This window comes from Lepisosteus platostomus, chromosome 20, assembly GCF_059453375.1.
Source record: "Lepisosteus platostomus isolate fLepPlt1 chromosome 20, fLepPlt1.hap1, whole genome shotgun sequence".
NCBI classification, from domain to species: domain Eukaryota; kingdom Metazoa; phylum Chordata; class Actinopteri; order Semionotiformes; family Lepisosteidae; genus Lepisosteus; species Lepisosteus platostomus.
This window is the reverse complement of record NC_142630.1, coordinates 3,852,884-3,867,339: the sequence shown is the minus strand read 5'-3', so window position 1 is coordinate 3,867,339 and position 14,456 is coordinate 3,852,884. Positions and strand designations below refer to the sequence as shown.

Below are 14,456 nucleotides of genomic sequence, written 5' to 3'. Positions count from 1 at the left end.
TTTGGAGGGGAGGGGAGTGGGGGTTTAGGAGGGAGGAACGAATGGGAGTGAGTCTGGTAGGGGGGGCCTGCTGGTAGGTGGTGAAAGAGCCTCTTTTTGAAAGTCTGATCATACCCATCTCCTGAAAGAAAAGAATGTCAGGCCTGCAAAAACAGCAATCAAATTGCACGCTTTCATACGACAAGCTGCTTTCATCATTCAGGCGAGCTGGGAGTGCCCAAAGAAGTAGCAATAATGACAATATCAGTGCAAACAGGAAACAAGATGCTTGTTTGCGTGCATAGTTTATCAACCTTGCAGTTAACATCGAGTGAAAATACTCTCTTGAGAATAAGAACAAATGTGGACTGTCTTTCTAAGTCCACAGACATTTTCAAGAGAAACTGACATTAAATGTTATTTCAGGGGAAATGCCACCACAATAGCAAATGGATCCAGGAAGGACTAATTGGCACTGATTTGTTGCACATCAGCAGTGGTTTATCTCACTGTTTAACTGGGGAGATGGAATCAAACAGTGGCATTTGAAGCATTATTACAAACCTGAAAAGTGTTTAATTAGGCACTGTGAAATTCTAGATCTGTCCTGAGCCTGTAAAAGCCTTGAAAGAATGATTTTCTATTCACTTTTAGAAAAAGCTCACAATGGTCCACTAAATAGTTTGCATTTTTACGGAAAAACACTTGTTTGCTAAATTGTTGAATGACTGTGTATACTGTAATTGTTGCCACTCTCAATGCAGAACTCCAGCTACCCTGTAAATTGATAACCCAGAGTTTTTCCACATACCATATGATCTTTGCGTGATGTTGAGTAGTTTACACTCTGTTTTGTAGTCTTACTTTTGTAAACATCCATGAACATTCTTGTGAGTATTTATCAAAGAATTAAACGATACATCCACATAACATACACAAGGACCAAAACCTTTCTTTCTCTTCCTGAGGCATCTGTATAGTTCAAGGAGTCAGACCACTGCTGCAAACAGCTGTATTTAGTCATAAATCCAAGATGGCAGCTGTGGACTGTGTACCAGAAATCTCTGCGTGAATGTCTTATTTCTGATCTGGTTTACTCCACATTCATGTGAAAGCCACAGTTTTAGTTTTTCTTTACATTTACAGTTTCTGGCACAAGTTACATCAATACTGTTAAAGAATGCACAAGTGTGACTAAATAGTGTTATATGCTCTCCTGGCAGGGTGAAATTCACTTTGTTTTGCATTTGTGCTCTAGAGAAAAATGTTTTTTCTTATTTTAAGTGTGGTACGCTATCATGCAGATGCAGCACGATACATCACCATCCCTTATATTTTAAAGTTTTTATCACTATCCAATGTTTTCATTTTGTTCTTTAGTAAAAACAGTCATTTTAACCTAAATAAATTTTCCGAAAACTGCTTTTTGTAGAATGAATAAAAACTAGTAATGCAATCTTATTTCTGAGCATTTTTTGAAAGAAAGTCAATGTGCTATACAACACACATGTGTTCGCAATTGTTTTTTTTTGTTGTTCTCTTTCTGCATTGAATTCCACTGAACTCAAGCAAAACGACAACTCAGAATTAATTATCATCTTAACATGTAAGTTTTAAATTTGGTCACAAAAATTTAAACAACACGGCATACGAAATAACTGATAAAGTAGTAATAATTGACCCAGGAAAAGTTATCCATAAGTGTGGAAGCATTTTTTAAAATTTCATTAGCATGAGCAAGAGGTTAAAATGTATGGTAAACCAACATTTATGTGATCTGTGATTAAGCTACAGGAAGGGGAAAGTGCATTTCTGTGCAAACCCTAACCACCCAGCCATGCTGTTGAATCCAATACACTGGCTTCTTTCAAGAAATGGCTGGATACTAAGTACAAATGTTAACTACCAAAGCATTTAGATTTTCCAAATATCTTCCTTTCCCTTGTAACTTTTCTTATGGAGTATTTGCTTGGACAACAATGTGATTTTCATTCCCACCAATAGTCTTGTTTTTGGGTAACCACCCAACAAAATCAAGTGGGATGTATAATAATGATTCTTGAAAAAACATCAGCATGAGTTTGCAAGTATTATGTCTGTAACGGATACCCAGACATTTTGATGGTAATTGTGACTGAATTAAAATCACAGTATAGACTTAGTCATCTGGCAGCACTAACACAAGTACACCATAATGAGTAATGCTATGAAGAATGAGCCTTTATTTCTCAGCTGCTTTTTTTAAGCATGGTCGATTCTCCTGCTAAGAAGAACCTACACAGTTAAGAGAGTTAAAAGTCTTGATTGTAATGATCATTGGTGGCTGAAATCAGATGATCTTGCATAGCTAGAAGAAGAGCTGCTCTAACTTGCTTGCCAGAGTAAGAGAGTTAAACCCATTGGTGCACTATCCCTTATAAGGATAAGGGGAAAGCTCAGTTTGCTCTGCAATAACCAGTTACCGTTTGTCATCATGCAGTGGCTAGATTCACTTGCCCATTTATGGCAGGAGTGAAAGATGTTTGTGTGTGCAGGCTGATTTTTTTAAGTACAAAATAAGTACATTGGGAAAGATAGCAACCCAGAAATACCTTTGCTCTGAATGAATATTCTTCTGAGATACAGTATAGAGGCTTTTATTTGTATCGAGAGAACACATTTCCTCACAGCACAATGAATTGAACACAAAACGTGCAAACACGATGAATATGTATTTAGTGCATGGGCATATATTGAGATGTATGTACAGTAATAGCTTTTGTGACGTAGATTCTCGATGAACACCACGGTGGTGGGAGTTCTTTTGTTAGTTGTTTAGCTCACTGCAAACATGAAAATGGAGTTCCTCATCTGTGTGGTAACATTCATCAAAACACGTTGTGAATATAGGCAACAGAGGACTTAACTTGTTCTGTTAAAGTGGACAAATGTGATTATCCTGGCTTGTACCTGGCAGGCTGGAGTTTGCAGGCTGACTACGAATGGCACAAGTGGGGTTGTGAAAACTTTGAGAGCGCATTATCAGACAGGTCACTTGAATGAGTTGGTGGAAGTCTCAGTGAGTGCTTGTAAGCGTACAGAGCTGTCAGTGGGAGCTGACATGCCTCCAGTTCTTAGACACTCAGGCTCAGGGTGAAAATGAGACATGCAGGTAACTGCATACTGTATTTTGGGAAGAATGTCATCCCTGAACCCTCCCATTACTGTCTTTTCTGATGCTCAGTTTTTCCAACAGCTAGGGATTCCAAATATGAGAATCTGAAAAATAAACCTAAAAATGAAGGATGATGGCAGGTTCTAAGAAAAGAAAGATAATTTTTCACAGTAGCTCAGAAGGTAAAGATAATATTAATCATTCTTTAAAACAGGATAATCCAAGGTTTTTGCCTGAAACGAGACCCTTAAACTAGATCTTTATCACCTTCATAACAACACTTTGTGGATTCAAGAATAATGAATTTCATTCACTGAAAAAAATGAAAAATACAATGTTGTTGTTTTTATCTTCTAATAAACACTGTTTTTCCTTTTTTTACCTTTTGGAGGTTTTATTGACAGGTTGTGTTAGTTGAACAGTTTTGTTGGTAAAAGTTAAATAAAAATGATAAATAATTGGCATTAATAGAAAGAGGAAACCTCTTTCGTCTGCATATCTTGGCACTTTCATCTTCACTACTACTTTCATTTTCACTCTAAATCAGACGTCAGGTTTTCCTGTTTCTCGAATGACCTTGCTTCACAAAACAAGGCCCCCTGTCAGCTCAGGCAGGCTGAAGACTTGTCATTGAAGGTGAACGAAGCCAGCCCCCACCCCCATCAAACACAATAACAGCTCTGAGGTCTGCCAGCTTTATTGGAATTGAACAGGAGTGAGAAGGGCCCTTATCCTATAGGGGTAGGCTGCAGGCCTGTCACTGCAAAGGGGCTGCCTTAACTTTATGATTGGATTATTTGCTAAGCAGGGGACCCTTATCGTGAACAACCTTCGATGTACAGAATGTTTTGTATAATACGTATTCCAGAAACCGCAGTGTCTTGGGAAGACAAGTTATGTTCCATCTCTGAACACTACCGTTCGGACCTGTATGCTGTTCTGAAACCCAGCAGAAAGGCCTCAGATTTTTACTGACCCATAATTAGACCTTTCCGAGGAATATAACATGTGGACAAGTTTCTGCTTTTATTGCAGCATGACCAGGCACCTGATCCCCCTAGGGATTTTGGAGGGTTTAATTGTTTCATTGCATGTTTTACCGCAGTGGGCCAATCTAGAGGTTACTCTGGTAGGTTACCATTTCCACTACAAGCAGGAAAAGACATCAACATCAATTACAGGGCTCCTAGATCAGCTTTCCTTAACAGCTCACTCTTGCATTCGCGAGATATCGGCTTTAAAAACAAAAAAGTGTGCCACCAGAAGTCACCTACGTTTGTGTTTCTTTCAGCTTACATCCAAATTCGTATGAAATACCTTAACATGCTCATGTGCAACAGCAAAACAAACATTTTGACAAGAAAAGTAAAGCTTCATTTTGGAGTCTTTTTCTCCTTGTTCAAGCTGTGACAAATGAAACCTGTTGTGTACTGGTTAGCACACCCCACTTGTACACTGGGTTCTAAATGGATTGTTAAGTGGATTCATTTTGGGATTTTCTGAGATTCCACTGTGCTGTGCTACACATTACTTTTACAATGATATACTTACATTGACATTTTGTATGGTATGAAAGTTGGTTTTGTATTTCTTATTCAGAAAACATCATACTGACATTTTTGATAGTTTCCAACAGTCTGTTCCAGCCCAGAGAAGAACATACTGGACTGATTGAATCAAAAGACCTTACTTTTGTAATGTAATGTTTGCTATTCAGCACCATTTTAAATTAACTTACTGTATGCCCACATTTTCACCACATACTGTAAGAGACATACAGTAAAGTAAAACCATACAAGCTTCGAATTTAAGCTCTCAATCAGGTTCAAAACCTCCTTATCCTATGGCCAGTGGGTTAACAAAACTTTTCTCATCAAGTATTCTAAGCATTCACAAAGCATTACTGGATGTTTCTTTGATGTTGCTGTCCCTGGCGAAACATTTCTAGCACAGCAGAAACAGTATTTTTCCTATTCTGCAGAAAAGCCATAAAATAAATGCTGCAATGACTGCAGACTCTTATTCCTGTAAAATGAGCAATGCATTTCTGAAACCCTCACCCAAAATAATCACAGAAACAATGCCACAATAAAGACATTTGGGATGGGGACTGTGTACTATCCTTCTTGTGTGCTCCAATTTAAAAAGTCATTTACTGAACCATTTAAAAAGTGCTTCAGTGGATCTTTAACTTTTTAATGAAATATCACTTTAAGGCCTTGTCCATTGAAATCAAGAAGACTTAAATTGGTTTCTTGGCAAGTCTGTCCAAAATTCTTGCTTTCTTCTCTTAGTTTTGAAACTGCTGTAGCACAAAGACAATCAAATAAATGATCCAAAACACTGGACCTGTAGTGGAAGCACATCATGACCTGTTTTAGAATGTGTTTGAAGCTTGCAGTTTATAGAGTGTTTGCATGAAAATTTGTCACTGTGAAATAAAATAATATGTTGCTCAAAAGGTTTAAAATAAATACTTGTTTTGTATATGGTTAAGGAGCATTTATGCACAACTTTAGTGAAACTAAATTTAAACTAAAGGGATTTTAATGATTTTTGTGCATTTATAATATTAAATGTGAAGTGGTCTTCATGCTAATGAGTTTATGCTTTGTAGTGCTTCTTACTTTTGGAAAAGGATTTTTTTCAGATACCATGTAGATGGACCTTTGGGTCTTCAAAACTCACTAAAAGCCTGACCTGTTTGATGAACAGCAGCTTGTAAAAAAATTAATTCCCATGACCCTTCACTGAATAAATGCACTAAGACATTTAAACAGCAACATGGTCCACATTTATATCCTTACTGAAAGTTTGCTTTGCCTTGTACAAGAGCTGGGCCAAAAACCCTGTTGTTTGTATATTTTGGAAGAAGAACAGATTTTGGATCATTTTACTTAGAGAAGAAAAATGGTTTCAGCTGTTAGTCTTGGTCTGGTGTTTCGTGAAATTTGCTGCTAAGCACAGCTGAAAGAAAACAAGTGTTCTTCATTGGAGCTGAGGAATGCAGCTCATGGCTCTTAGCCTCAGCATGCGATATAGCTTAAGACAGAACGTGCCGTACAGACTTGGACGAAAGTAATGAAAAGGGAATAGGAAACAGGAAACACTGAGGCAATATGATCACTCCCTCACTGTTTAATATCCAATGTTACTGATATGATTCAGCTTTTCATGATTCTGAAAAAAGGGGCCTGAGAGAAGTTCCTGAAGTGTGATAGGAGTTCTTTGCATTATATTCAGGTGTAACATTTTATTTCTTACATTTTTATAACATAATTCATAATTAATAACATTAATTCAAGTTAGATGACAGTCAATAGTTTACTTAGCTTGTTATCTTTCAAGCAAGAAAAAAAAATATTTGAATAGAATGAAGGACCTGATCTCCTTATGGATCGGAATACAAAACGCATCTTAAACATTCATTAAAAAAGTATTTTGAATTTCTCCTGTCATGCATTGAGCTCCTCTAATAACACCTGGTAGTGAAGTCCATCTTAAATCCTTCACATCCAATATGTCTACTAGCTGAAACTAGTTAACACAGGAATCTTATTTCTTTTCAGGCCCTTAAAATGACATATTTATCATTGTAAATAATTTTCTTTGTATAATGGCTTGACTGTTGTAAAAACTGAGAATGAGTGAGCTTGCTAGTTGACAAGAGACTGTCTGATTTTGCACTATACGAATATCTTAATTTAAAGGAAATGAGGAGAAGTTTTTAAAATCTGACTTTTTATATACAGTAGCACAAAGGAATCAGAATTAAGTGTTAGCTGTAGTAAAGCAGCCATGACAATTAATAGGGAGTTTCAGTTCCAGTCGTATGCGAATGAGAAAATTTGATAGATTTTAAGGGATCTTTTCAAAGCCTTAGCTGTCTTTAAGTCTCCCAGGATTATGGGGCCCTAACCAGGTAGCAGTAGTATTTTGCACCAGTTTCTAAGAAAGTCAGACATATCCCATCAGTCCCATTACTGTGTGAATTGTAAAGCACATGGTATTGTGAACTCGTGCTAATTCCAAGCTAAAGGTGATCTCTGTCCCCCACTATAAATCAGTGTCTTTAACAGTGAAAATGCAGCTGGGAAATGCAGTGAAATATTTTGAACTGATGGTCTTGTCTCAAAAATGAGTTTTAGTGCGTGTTGAAATCTATAAGAATAACCAAAATAACCAAATTTATGCTTGTAACAGAAAACGTTACTGCCCATATTGCAGACAATATGTTTTCTGAAACATTAAGGTTTTGATCCAAAGTTAAACACAAAGAGGTTTGGGTTGAAAGATTCCATCTTTTCGCATGCATGGTTGTTTTTTAACCTGAAACGAAGGAAAATGTGCTGCCTGCACTGTAGCATTAGACTTGGTTACAGGATGCCCTTGCTTAAAAGAGCAGAGCAAACAATAATAGAGGAAGTTGAAGGCTGCAGGGTAGATACAGGTTGATTGCCTTTCACAGATGACCTAGGAGATTGAATTAAGTCGAGACAAAATAAGGCTAAGTGGGAGCAATGATAAAGGTAATTGGGATTTTGTGAAAGACATAACACATCAGATTGTCCTCTGATTAACTGTAATCGTCTTCACATGCACACAGAGTTGTCAGTGCACAGAAGAGATCAGTCGATCTTTATTGTGGAGCTCCACATCAAAAGAAACACAACCCTGGCACGGAACTAAAAGAGTGTGGGCTCAGTCTCTTAGAAGCATTTACTCTTTGAAATAAAAAAAAGTCAAGTTAAAGTGAGTAAAGCCGATTCAGAGTTTTAGATATTTTTTTAAAGATATTTTCTAACAACACTTTGTATTCTACTCAGTAGCATTTTTAGTAAGTGTAAAAACCTTGGTTTGGGAGTATACCTTCTCTGATCCTCATTCCGTGTCTTAGGATCACTATATGATCATCAGATTTAAATTAGGGCACACTATTTTTTTTAAATTTCAACCCTTTCCAATCTTCTGTGCAAATATGCAAGGTCAAATGAAAAAGAAACTAAATCCACCAGCTAGATAAAAATAAAAATCTGAACACTCTTTGTACTGTGGAGTACTTGAATGAAAATCATCAATTGCAAACAAAAGCACATTGGGAAGGTGCTCTTTAGCTGAACACACGAGAGGACGCCATTTCTCTTGACGTTTTTCAAAAGGCTGGACATGGCATGAGTTTCCCTGATGTTGATTAGGAGGGTATAATCTCTTGAAGGCTGTGCATGATTTCACTCAGTCATTAACCAAGCCCCTGCTGCCACAGATTCAAAACTTGTTAGTGTCATTTTCTGCCAATTATTCACCATCAATTCCGTCCTAGTGCCTCTGGGGAGTAGTAGTATTTATTTCCCTTAATCAGTATCCATGATGGCGGGATCATTTTCTTGCTGGTCTTCTTTGAATCTGTTCTTTCTTCTCCCAGATGCAGTGTAATGTGGATTAAACTGCTTTGAACTCAGGTGCCGGCACACATTCCTGCGTAACCCCTTAGCACATGGTCAAATAAGGGAAACCTTTCAAGATTCTGTTACTATAACTACCATCCGCCCATATGCTTTCTCAAGGTCAAGTTAAGATCCGAGTAAAGTTTAAATAGGTCTGACAAATAACGTTCTTTGAGTCCTGACAGACAACTGTTTCTGCGAAGGAGCCTCTGAGGTGTCGGGATCTGTTGTCAGTAGAATTGCACCTTGAGAAAAAAGTGGAGAGAGTGGAGATTCATCTAGCGTGGACTTTACATTCTCCGCCTTTTCTCTTCTTTTTATTTCACCCAAAGAGATTTTTTTAATGTTTCCAAAGCAGTGAAGTTGTCAGGATGTTTTATATGCAGTTCACAATATGCTGTAATAAATGTAAGAAAGCCAAGAAATGAAAAAAAAAAAGTTGGATTCTCTGTTTACCCCCATACCATTGAAAGGACATATGGGTTTTATTTTCTTTTAATGCATGCCATATGCATGAAACCCTTCATATGCTATACATTTCATTTTTATTTCATTTACAGTCTGAAAGAAATAGTCTAGTAGTGAGTATAGTAAGTCACTGCACAGATGAGAAGGGGTTTTATAGGGTATTTACGTTTATCTATAAGTAGAATATAACCAATAACTTAAGTTTATTTAGAATGTCTTATTAATTATCTTGCTCTGTCCCCTGGAGCTCTTTATCAGAATGGCAAACTAATAAAATGGTTAGGGTGAAATTATTTAAGACAGTTTTATATTACATTAATTATCCTAACAGATAGTGCATCATTTGCAGGCCACAACAAGGTTTTGACATTAAAGCAGGGGTTAGAGGAAGTCATACCATGTAATCTTCTTCACATAGTTTTGTTTTCGTTAAATATCCCATTAGGCATAAGTTTAACCAACAAGAATCACTTCAAATGGAAAGATGACAAATGGAAAAACTAGTAAATTACATAATATTTGCTTCCTTTTTCTTTTTCAACCTCCGTTGTTTTTCTAGCTAACTACAGTAATGACAAGGTATCCCCCTACAAATCTGAATCTGTTAGCAGCTGTGCTTTTTATGAAGAAATGAATGCTTATGCCAGCCATACAGGATATGTACTGTAATTGCATTTCTTTCTGAAATAAAGAAGTGACCGCCTTTTCCTTTTATCAGAAAAGGAAAACAGTTTGTTCCTATTGCACTGTACAATGACTCAGTACTGGTAGAGAGCTCTTGCAGCTCTTTAGACTGCATATTTCTACTCAGATTTTTATGTTGCTATGTACTTTTCTTCCAAGTAGAAGCAAAGAATCTTTGTTAGAGTGAGTTATGAGTTATAAACCTTATCAGTTTTACTTTTATTTGTTTTCCATATTTGGACTCTTGTGTATATGCAGTACCTGTGTATATATATATACTATTTGATTCTGTTCTTTCAAAAACATTAACTGTCGATCACCAAAAATGTGCAATGCATTACTAAATCTTAAAGAAGAATGTTGCACACAATCAGTTGCCACATTGCAACAATTCTGCAGCTCTGGAATGAATGCAAGCAAGAGCAACTACTGTATGTAAACAACAGTTTAAGTTTAGACTAAAGAAAATGAGTGACTAGTTGTGTTCCAGTGCAAAGCCTCATGCATACAGGCTAAAAGAATGGAATCTGAAAGGGGAGTTGATTGAAGTAATCAGAGTCCTCAAAGGCAACGACAAAATCAACCCAGTGGAATTCTTCAGGATTACTGTGAAATGCAGAGCACAGAATACAGGGAGGAACTGGGAGGAACTGGGGTAGTGGTATTGGAAGGCTGAGAGAAAGGAACATCCCTTTGTGCAAAGGGTTGTAAGAGTAAGGGAAAGCCGCTCCATTGTTGTGGAAGCTGATGGGGGAGTTAGCTAGATAAGATATTTGGAGCTACCAGCTGCCACACAACTAGGTGCTTTCCCATGTTTGCAACTATTCTTGTGTTCACACTGCATGCAATATTACACCAAAGAGACACTGGATCTCTGCACACTGGATTATGAGGTTCGGTATGACCAGTAGGAGGGATTGTCTCTCTCTGACAAGCAAACCTTTCTAGACTGCTTGCTGGTCTTTGCTAGTTTTTCAAAATGTTGTCATCTATTAGGATGTGCAGACAAACCATACAATCACGTAGCATTAGAAAGTCTGCTTGACGTACAGTAGGAGGACATAGCAATAGTGCTCCTCACTGTAATTTAAAAACCCTTCAGTGAGGGGTCAGCAACAAAAGAGAGCTGTAGCAAATTGGAGCACATCCTCTGAGCTTCAGCACAGGAAGAAGGTAAAGGAAGAAGAAAAAAAAAAATTTAAATTTTTGATGTTCGATTTTTGGAATCCGATAGTGAATAGGCTCTTTTACTGTAATTTATGGCATGCTTGCCCAAACTACTTGTTGATTCACTTCTGATGGGAAAAACTGCCTCCATGAATCTTACTGTATATAAAAACATGTGAGTTCTGGGAAGTGTGTTTTCTCTGACATAATCAATGTTGGCGTATTGTCCTGTGTGATTAGACAGGGTAGTCTACCAAAGTCTGATTTGTTTAGATGTCAGTTATTTGATCGGTATCCTGCTGCACTGTTCTTGCATAACAGATAGCTAAATAAATCTTAATGAATTATTCTTTCCCAAACTGAGTATAGGAAAACTGGCAGATAATTTGTATTCAAAAGCCATTTAAATTATGGGTTAATACATCTAGAAATGCCAGAAAATACACACTTTGTATCTATCGTTCTATCAATCACTTAATTGCACTAAACATCAGCAATATGTGATACCAGAGTGGTAATTATCTGTAAAAATACTTCTTAGTTATCCCAGATGACGTGCATCAGTGTATGTAAACTATATGTCTGTAACGTGTATTAGTTATTTATGCAGTCCTTAGAGTCCTTAGACATTCTTGCAGTAGTTCAGCATTTAGACTAAACATTGCTAGGTCTTATGTATTGGATAGAAGTGGGACATGTTAAGTAATTCACCATTTTGGTGGGAAAGATTAGAAATGCTTTCCCACAAAAATAAACTATCTGTTAATTCAAGATTAAGATCTCAGACAACATTATAGTTATAGATCAATCATGTGATTTCTGTTTAAAATTTGTTCAGGAGATGTGCTTTTTGTTGTATGGAATTTGCAATAAGTGTTTTTCCATGCTGCTGCAAACACACACATACTGTACATAAAGTAAACAGTTCAATTGCTAGTTAGGAATTTTAATGAAAAGTACTAGGCACTTTATGGAAAAACCTAAATACAGCATTCATGGAACAAGCTTCAATTGAGCTGTGGTATTCCCAAAATGATTTCAGGCAATGTTCCATGTCTATGTACTTTTCAACAAAAAAAACAGTATTGTTCTATGTGGAATGCAGGCACTGTAAAGTGGAGGTTTCCTGATCAGTGGTGCCAGTTTGTGGATTTACAGAGTAACAGATGTTCACAGTTTCCCCGACCTGGTGATACATTGGCAGATTCAAAGAATGGGAGCTGTGTTCTTTGATGAGCAGCTCCCTAGCAGCAAAATGTAGGTGATTTCCAAAAGTACCTCCAGCCCTTGATAGATGATTCACCTGGCCTTGTCATCTCGCTAGGAAAGAAAAGGGAAAGTAGTACATCTACTATATTGTATACATTTTTTCCATCATCACAAGCCTCTAGGAGCATTAAGCTTTGGTTACAGCAGCTGTTTGTAGACAAATTACAGTGAATTGCTCATATTATAAATGTAACAGAAATGTTGTCAAATTATTTAACATTTCAGTAACATAAAATTCAGGGTTTTCTTTGTATTCGTTTGTGATTTTCCTGTTGAATTTGGTGTTCCTTTCTTGCAAGGGGTTAAATTGCTTTGAAGAATTCTGTCTAGTGGAAGTTCAATAGTGAAATTGAAGTTAAATGTAACTTTGGATGATGTGCAACACATTTTCCACATTCACCCCTTCTTTTACTGTCCTTATAGTAGCTCCTTGGATTATTCCACCTAGTGGGAGGGCAATCTATCTCTGTCCTATACTGTAGGTCAGCCTATCATTGCTTTATCTAAGGTGCTTAAAGCCTGGTCTGTATTTCAAATTGCTTACATGGCGAACTGTATGGTTCATGAGATAGAATCTTGCTTTAGATTAACAGATATTCAATGACACTGTTTGTAAGAGTTGGTGAATTAAACCCAATATCCTGGCTGAATTCCACTCTGGCTTGATCAGCCTAGCTTCCCTACTGATCCCCCTGTGTTCACTTGGTGAAGTGATTTGTCATGTCTTCACCTGATCTGTTTGGTTGATGAAGGCTGAATGTTGAATGGGCTCCCTTCTGAGTGTGAAGCATTCAGGGAGAATGTGGATTGAACATCCCTGCAGGCTGCACGGAAGCATGACCAGGGACACTCCAATCTATTTTTTATATTGTTGACAAATTGTCAGATGTGTTTATGCTGTCGTGTTCTTTCACCGATGGCCACTCACTTACCCCTGGCGACACTGGTTTAGATATTTCTTCCCTCCTGTTCATTTGGTGCAGCACAAGGAGAAACAGAGCAGAGATGATGAGGGCCACACCAGCCATCAAGAAACCAGTCCCGTAGTTGCTCATCTTGTCAATAAAAAACCCTGGGTGTGATGAGATCGGTAATGTCAGAGGTTAATGATAGTGAAGTAACATACTGAAATGGAAATCTGGGAGGAAGGTTAGATCCTAATCTTGCCTCTCCGCACTACAATGTAAAACTTTTTGGGAAGCTTGGGGTTAATCGCACCACAGACTGTAATACTGTATGTGAGACATTCTCAGAATTAGAGTTTTAAAAAGAAAATGTCATTTACCGGCAATGGGGGGTCCAAGTAGTCCACCACTGCTGCGAATGAGCATGAAGAAGCCCAGGGCACTTCCCAGCTGAGCCACATCTACAATGTCCGCCAGCACAGTGATGTGGATGGCCACAGTTGATCCAAACGCCAAGCCATAGGCCACACTGAAAATGACCAGGTGCCAGAAGGAGGTAGCCAGTGGACACAGCAGAAGGATCACACCCAGGAGTGTGACTGTAATGAAGAGCAGTTTGATGGTCTTTATAAGGCGCAAGTTGGCAAGCCAGCCACAGCCGATCCTCCCTGCTAGGTCAGAGGTGGCCGATATCGACATGAGCAAGGCTGCTTGATATTCAGCTACCCCTTTGCTTCTAGCATAGGGCACCAAAAACAAAGCTGGAGCAAAAAAGCCCAGGGCTGCAAAGACACCGAACATTGCATAGACCATGAAGCGCCCATTCTTTATCAGCCTATAATCTATGTATTGGATGATCCTTCCTGTTCCTCTGCTCTGACTGGACCTCTGTTGGGTCTCTGTTTTGTTCGGCAGCTCTTCAAGCTCCACTGTTTCTTCAGGATCGTCTTGGCGGAGGTGGATCGGTCTGAGCAGTGCTCCACAGATGCACAGGTTGAGCTCGATCCCTCCCAGAATCAGCATCGCCCCGCGCCAGGTGTAGCAGTCCACCAGGAACTGGAAGAGAGGGCTGATGAGAAAGGTGACCACACACTCCCCCGCGCTCGCCAACCCATTGGCCATCGGCCTTCTCCTCTCAAAGTATCTGCCCAGCATCGTCACGGTGGGAGTCCATGTGAGGGCATATCCAAAACCTGCAATTCAGAAAAACAGACAAAGTTGCTGATTAAGGAGAGACACTTCGGCATTGATTACCTGGTATATTCACTACACATACAGTGACTAGATAAGGAGCAGATTCTTCTTGATGGTCCTGACTGGAAATATACATCATAGCTGCTCTGGCACTCATACTGTAGCTGATAAATATGGATGGTGTTAAAAATA

General features: G+C 38.3%; 1 protein-coding gene and 1 long non-coding RNA gene across 6 annotated transcripts in view; one reads left to right on the top strand and one right to left on the bottom strand.

Moving 5' to 3' along the window:
* The window catches only part of LOC148644290 (uncharacterized), a 21,384-nt gene extending 6,928 nt beyond the window's left edge, over window positions 1–14,456 (top strand). The window contains exon 2 of the long non-coding RNA XR_015928625.1: window positions 13,986–14,456. This is a non-coding gene — a long non-coding RNA (uncharacterized LOC148644290). The remainder of the gene's footprint in view (window positions 1–13,985) is intronic.
* The window catches only part of LOC148644289 (monocarboxylate transporter 13), a 57,754-nt gene continuing 52,633 nt past the window's right edge, over window positions 9,336–14,456 (bottom strand). For all 5 annotated transcript variants that reach the window (XM_088613529.1, XM_088613530.1, XM_088613531.1 and 2 more), the window contains 3 exons: window positions 13,451–14,263; window positions 13,098–13,237; window positions 9,336–12,216 (listed from right to left, as the gene is read on the bottom strand). In XM_088613529.1, the coding sequence (XP_088469655.1) occupies window positions 12,196–12,216; window positions 13,098–13,237; window positions 13,451–14,263 (974 nt within the window). In that variant the 3' untranslated portion in view covers window positions 9,336–12,195. The remainder of the gene's footprint in view (window positions 12,217–13,097; window positions 13,238–13,450; window positions 14,264–14,456) is intronic.